The following is a 6,359-nucleotide window of genomic DNA, read 5'->3' as shown; positions in this document are numbered from 1 at the left end:
TAGCAAAAATCTACAAAAATGTGGAATTTCGTATTTTTTGCCAGAAGACAGATCACGGGTGCGTGTTTGTTAGTTTGTTTTTTTTTCCAGGGGTCATCGTATCGACCAAGTGGTCCTAGAATCTCGCAAGAGGGCTCATTCTAATGGAAATGAATAGTTCTAGTGCCCTTTTTAAGTGACCAAAAAAAATTGGAGGGCACCTAGGCCCCCTCCCACGCTCATTTTTTCCCAACGTCAACGGATCCAAATTTTGAGATAGCCATTTTGTTCCGCATAGTCGAAAACCATGTTAACTATGTCTGTGGAATGACTCACTCCCCCACAGTCCCTGGGGGAGGGGCTGCAAGTTACATACTTTGTCCAGTGTTTACATACAGTAATGGTTATTGGGAAGTGTACAGACGTTTTCAGGGGGATTTTTTTTTTGGTTTGGGGTGGGGTTGAGCGGAGGAGGCTATGTGGGAGGATCTTCTCTTGGAGGAACATGTCATGGTTGAAGAGAAATTCAATGAAAAGGGCGCAGGATTTTCTAGCATTACTATAAAAAAAAACAATGAAAATATAAAGACGAAAATGTTTTTCAACTGAAAGTAAAGAGTAGCATTAAAACTTAAAACTAACAGAGATTATTACGCATTTGAGGGGTTCTAAAAATTCTTTAGCATAAAGAGCGACATATTTAGGAGGAGATAGATACCTTGCTCTTTATGCTAAGTGTTTTTAGTAATTTCAACTATTTATTCCACGGCCTTTCTGATTCAGGGGTCATTTTTAAAGAATTGGGACAAAACTTAAGATTTAGTGTAAAAGGCGAGGTATTAACGAGGGGACAAACCCCCTCATATACATAATAAAAAATATAAGAGCATAAAAGTTTGTTACGTAAGTTAATTCTTAAGTTACTTAAATTTTTTACTAATAAAAACTTTCGTTAAAAATTAAAAGTTCTAGTTGCCTTTTTAAGTAACCGAAAAATTGGAGGGCAACTAGGCCTCCTTCCCCACCCCTTATTTCTCAAAATCGTCTGATCAAAACTAAGAGAAATGCGTTTAGCCAAAAAAAAATTAATATGCAAATTTCATTTTACTAATTAATGTGCGGAGAGCCAAAATCAAAAATGCATTAATTCAAAAACGTTCAGAAATTAAATAAAAAAAGTAGTTGTTTAAACTGAAAGTAAGGAGCGATATTAAAACTTAAAACGGACAGAAATTACTCCGTATATGAAATGGATGGTCCCCTCCGCAATCCCTTGCTCTTTACACTAAATTTGATTCTTTGCCACAATTCTACTTTTTTAAACAATTAAAAACTTTAGCGTAAAGAGCAAGGGATTGCGGAGGGGCCAACCCATTTCATATACGAATTAATTTCTGTCCGTTTTAAGTTTTAATATCGCTCCTTACTTTCAGTTTCAAAAACTAGTTTTTTTTATTTATCTAATAAGGTTAAATAAGGTTAAATTTTTAAAGTAATATACTAGAGCGTTTTCTTAAATAAGTTCGGAGACAAAGCAAGACAATGCAAGGCAACAGGACCACAAAAGAAAACAAATTAGAATTCCAAGTACTAACCTTTCTTTATTATAGCTTTCTTAGGCAAAATTGGTTGAGTGGAAACAATTTTCAAATCCACTTAGTTGCTAAGAAAAATAAGAAAAAAAAAAAAAATCAGAAGCGTGAAGTCTTTTTCCGAAAAAGCCTCAGTGAAATCACGGCTCAAATAAGATTTTTTTTTTGCAAAATTATGATTTTCTTTTTTGCTGTGGATAGCTTCGTTTTTTTTTTCGTGTCCTTATTCTCCCGTACTGTCAAATAGAGACGATTCAGAAACTTACATATCTGTACGATATTTTTACATATTATTTCTCCTTATTTGAGTTCCAGCAATTTCAATTTAAGAAACTCATTTATCGACAGCATGAGAAAATATAAGAAAACGTGGTAGTTTGCAGCCAGTTGAAAAGCAGAATAAATTTCAAAAGCAAAGGCAATTTTCACATTCAGCGTGTCTTTAATAAAGTTTTTCAGGCAAAGCTGGTGTACTTTTTTAATTTTTCAGGGCAACTACAATGAAAAGGCCTTAACTAATTATGGTGTTTTAAATGGAAAAAGGAAAAATTATGAACTTGTATAAAGCTAATAGATTGGTATTATGTGAATTTTTTTAGGTAATTGGGGGACCACTGTTAGTTGATGGGTTGAAAATTGAAATTTGGATTGAATCAAATTTTGGATGAGGGTATATTTGTTTCACGTCTACTGGACTGCCCTTCTAAAGAGCCTTTTGTCAGGCACTTGACAAGATCAGAAGAGTATTATATTGTAATGTGTAAATACTTAGTTGTAAAAAAAAAAAAAAAAAAAAAGCAAGCAAGTTCTATGGACCTATTAAAATAGAGCGGTAGTAGGCCTTAAAAAATTTGTCAAAGATTGAGCAAAGCACTAGGTATCAGTCAAGGGCCCTGTTGCTATATCAAGCATTGTTAACATTAAAGAGCTACAAAAAGAAAGTGGAACAAAACTTGAATTGGCTCTCACTACGTGTTACTAAAGAGAACCTGTCCATCAGCAATATGGACACCCCGCCAGAGATATTGAAACAACATGCACGATTCGTATGGTGTTCAACTTATGGCGTGCTGACACCTTTCCTCCCCCCACGGCAAAATAAAGTTTAACATTCTATTTTTCACTGATTTTAACCCTTTCAGTCATTTTGTTCTCAGTTGAGAACATACCATTATCTGCCACCTAGTGTCTTATGTTACAGGTAAATATGCATTCAAATTAGCGCGCCATAAGCTTCATTCATCAAGAAATAATCTGAAAAAAGTTTGAAAGTTCTAACTTCAAAACTCCATTTTATACAAAAGTTTGAAGTTGAGGAATGGATGGATCTCAAAATAGTGCAGAACCAGGTAAGACTCCAGTCTATGTGTAAGAATATGGATGAATCTAAGGCCATATCTAACAACTAATACTTAGACAAGATAAGTAAAGACATCTAGTGGCCAAAAATAGACTAACTGCGTGAACACTGGAGGGCAGGCGATTTTTCTCCAACTACGTGTCCTCAACCGAGTACAGTGTGATCAACGCATAGCAAACTGAGCAAGCGGCGTGTAATTTTTACATTGCTTTTTTTGTTGTTTCTTTCAAATATAATATTCTATGTACGGTGAATTTACACGTGGTAAATCTATTTTGAAAAATTCTTGGAAGGAGAGGGAAAACGTAAAAGCTGTAATTTGTACATTTCTTTGACTAAGTTGGGTTGTAAATAAGGGTTGTAATTTGTTGGGGTTGTAAATGCTAAGTTGGGTTGTAAATTTGTAAATTTGAAGTTAGGTTCTAGATGATTTTCCTAGGTTGTTTCCTTAAGAAGAACTTTGATTGTTGTTCATAGAACTATAAGACTCATTTGGTCTTGAGATTCAGTTATTTTTCTGTTAAAATTCTTTTTAAACTTTCACCAGGCTGATGAAAAAAATTTTTAATTTTGGTTGTTAAACAAACACAATTTGAAATATATTCTTCAAAATATGAAAAATATAATTCATAGGCAGCGCATTTGCTTCTTTTTTGTTTTCCCCGGACCAATTCGAATGGTACGAGTGGTCTTAAAAACTTAAGAGGGGACCCATTTGATTGGAATTTCAAGTATCCTGATTAGGAATTGAGAGTTATTAGAGGACAACCAGCCACTCCCAAGCCATTTTTTCTTAGCATAGTTGAAAAGCCCAGTAACTATGGACCTAGGGGTGTCATGCCCCTCTGACAAGGGATATTAATTGTGCAAGTCGACCGTTGTTTACATTATAGGTGTCATTAGTGGGACAAAGGGCCTGTTTGAACCTGAAAGTATGAAAAGGCTGAGAGCATTAAGGTAAAACTTTTAGGGCATGCTATGGATGAGGTTAATTTAGATATTCATCCAGCTTTACCAAAAGGTGCATCTGCAATATCCCAGGAATGGCTAAGGGTGGGTTGTTAGTTTGAAATTTCCAAGGAATGTTCAGCAGTATGTTAAACTAGATCAAAATACACTATTTACATCTATGTTTTCCGAAATACACTTAGGAACTTACTGTATATCTTAGGAACTACTAAGTGTATTATCGAAGCTTTCGAAGTCTCATTTTTGTAAACGATATGGGTTAAAAATAAATTAATTAAATAAAAAGTCACGATGTGCATCTATATGGTCAAAAGGATGCATCTGTATAGTGTAAGAAACAGCTAAAGATAATAAAGATAAAATAAACAGCTAAAGAAAGTCGTATCTAGAAATGTTTTATTATCACTTCTACGCCGTTTTCTTTATCCTAATAATGACGAACAGGGCAATGAGTGCAGTTTTACAACTATTTTTTTCAGGTCCTTCGCAGCGTCCAAGGCGTTTGCGCGTCAACCAGCAGCAAATTTTGAACATTTTTGATCAAATTGACAGTGACATCTCCAATACAGACCTTCTGGATAGCGACGAGGAGCAGGACGATTACGACCCTCGACCCAATGCAGGAACGGCAGCAGTGAGTTTCAGTGAAAGTGCATCAACTGAAGGCGAGGAAGTTGATGTAAGGCCTCCACCGAGGAAGGGCAGAACCAAGGTTTGGAAGAAGAAAAAATTTGATAAAGCTTATAAAAGCACAGCCCCAAGTCTACCTGTACCAGGTCATGATGAGCCTATAAACTATTTTGCGGAATATCTAACAGAAGATTTTTCTGAAATCACTGTGAACCAAACCAACCTGTACTCCGTCCAGAAGACTGGAAAATCCATTGATACTAACGCAGTCGAAATGAAGAAGTTTTTTGGGATTCACGTTGCCATGGGGGTTTTCCATCTCCCACGATACCGGATGTACTGAAGTACACGAACGCGCATCCCACTCATCGCTGATACGATGAACTTCAACAGATTTTCCCGCCTTTGGTCCTTCATTCACTTGGTTGATAATACTTCCAAAGACCCTGATAACTTGGATCGTCTTTGGAAAGTGCGACCTATTATTGATATTGTGCAGAAGAAAACGCAGACTATTTCTCCGTCTGAGCACCTCTTCTGTGACGAGCAGATGGTCCCTTTTATTGGAAACCTTGATATCAAACAGTATATTCGGGGAAAACCTTGCCCATGGGGCATCAAAATCTTGGTGCTGTGTAATGCGGATGGAAGAGTACTCTCTTTTGAAATTTATCAGGGCAAAAAGACGAACATGGCTGAAGAGTACAAAAGCTTTGGCCTCGGAGCAGGTATGGTTTTGAATCTTGCTGGACGACTTCAGCTTGTGGAATTTACTAAACTTTATTTCGACAATTTCTTTACGTCTTTGGCTTTGCTGGAAAGACTAAGTGAGATGGGCCTCTACAGAACAGGCACTATACGAAGCAACAGGCTTCAGGGAGCTAGGCTGGAAACTGATTCTGACATGAAAAAGAGAGGAAGGGGATCATTCTGTGAAGTAGTGGCTAGTAGTGGAGATACCTGCTTGGTGAAATGGATGGACAACAGATCAGTTATCCTTGCATCGAATATGATTGGAAGTGGAGCAATGAACAAGGTACGCAGATGGTGTAAACAAACAAAAGCCTACTTGCAGGTTGACCAGCCCCAAGTTGTATCCCTGTATAACCAGTATATGGGTGGAGTGGACAAGATGGATCAAATGCTATCATATTACCGAACATTCATTAGATCTAAGAAATGGACCATGAGACTGATCTTCCACATGGTCAACCTATCCATCTGCAATTCATGGCTAGAATATATAGCTGATCGGAAGGCCAAAGCAGAACGCTCGATGGACTTGCTCTCCTTCCACATGGAAATAGCAGAGGCGCTTACGTCTGCTGAAGGCATGACCCCCAGAAGAAGGGGTCGCCCAAGGTCTCTCACCTCTAGTGAGGAGGACGAACATGAAAATGTAGACGAATCAGCATCTCGCAAAAGAAAGATGAAGTTTCAGCGTCCGTGCTCAGCAGTGAAAAATGATGCATTCTCTCATTGGCCTCAAAAAGTAAAGGGCCAGAGTAGGTGTAAAAACTCGCCATGCGTGTTGAAAACTCGCACTATGTGTTTGAAATGCATCGTTCCATTGTGTCTAGAAGAGGACAGGAACTGCTTCAAAGAGTTCCACATTAAAAAGTGAAATTTGTCTGTGCTTAGTATTTTTTTATAACTTCTCAATAAACTCACTATATCTGATGAAAAACTACAAAGTTGATCACACTGTCCTCAACTGAGTACACGCTAGAAAACATAGAAAGGTTCCTCCAAAAAATCTAAAAAAAATTGACGATGATTAGGTACCCCAAGGTGTCATGCAGTCTGGTTTTTAGAATTTTCCATCGAAG

General features: G+C 37.2%; 1 protein-coding gene across 1 annotated transcript; it reads left to right on the top strand.

The window, feature by feature from the left end:
• Positions 1-4,909: 4,909 nt before the first annotated feature.
• LOC136035776 (piggyBac transposable element-derived protein 3-like) lies at positions 4,910-6,154 on the top strand. Its single transcript, XM_065717748.1, has one exon. It carries the CDS (start codon positions 4,910-4,912, stop codon positions 6,152-6,154), a length of 1,245 nt encoding a protein of 414 aa, XP_065573820.1.
• Positions 6,155-6,359: the final 205 nt, after the last annotated feature.

The sequence above is a fragment of the Artemia franciscana genome, chromosome 14 (assembly GCF_032884065.1).
Source record: "Artemia franciscana chromosome 14, ASM3288406v1, whole genome shotgun sequence".
In the NCBI taxonomy this organism is placed as follows: domain Eukaryota; kingdom Metazoa; phylum Arthropoda; class Branchiopoda; order Anostraca; family Artemiidae; genus Artemia; species Artemia franciscana.
This window is presented reverse-complemented; position numbering and strand designations above follow the sequence as displayed.

Bases quoted from the DNA above. Each gene is read 5' to 3' on its own strand.
- LOC136035776 (XM_065717748.1), top strand. From the start codon at position 4,910: ATGAACTTCAACAGATTTTCCCGCCTTTGGTCCTTCATTCACTTGGTT.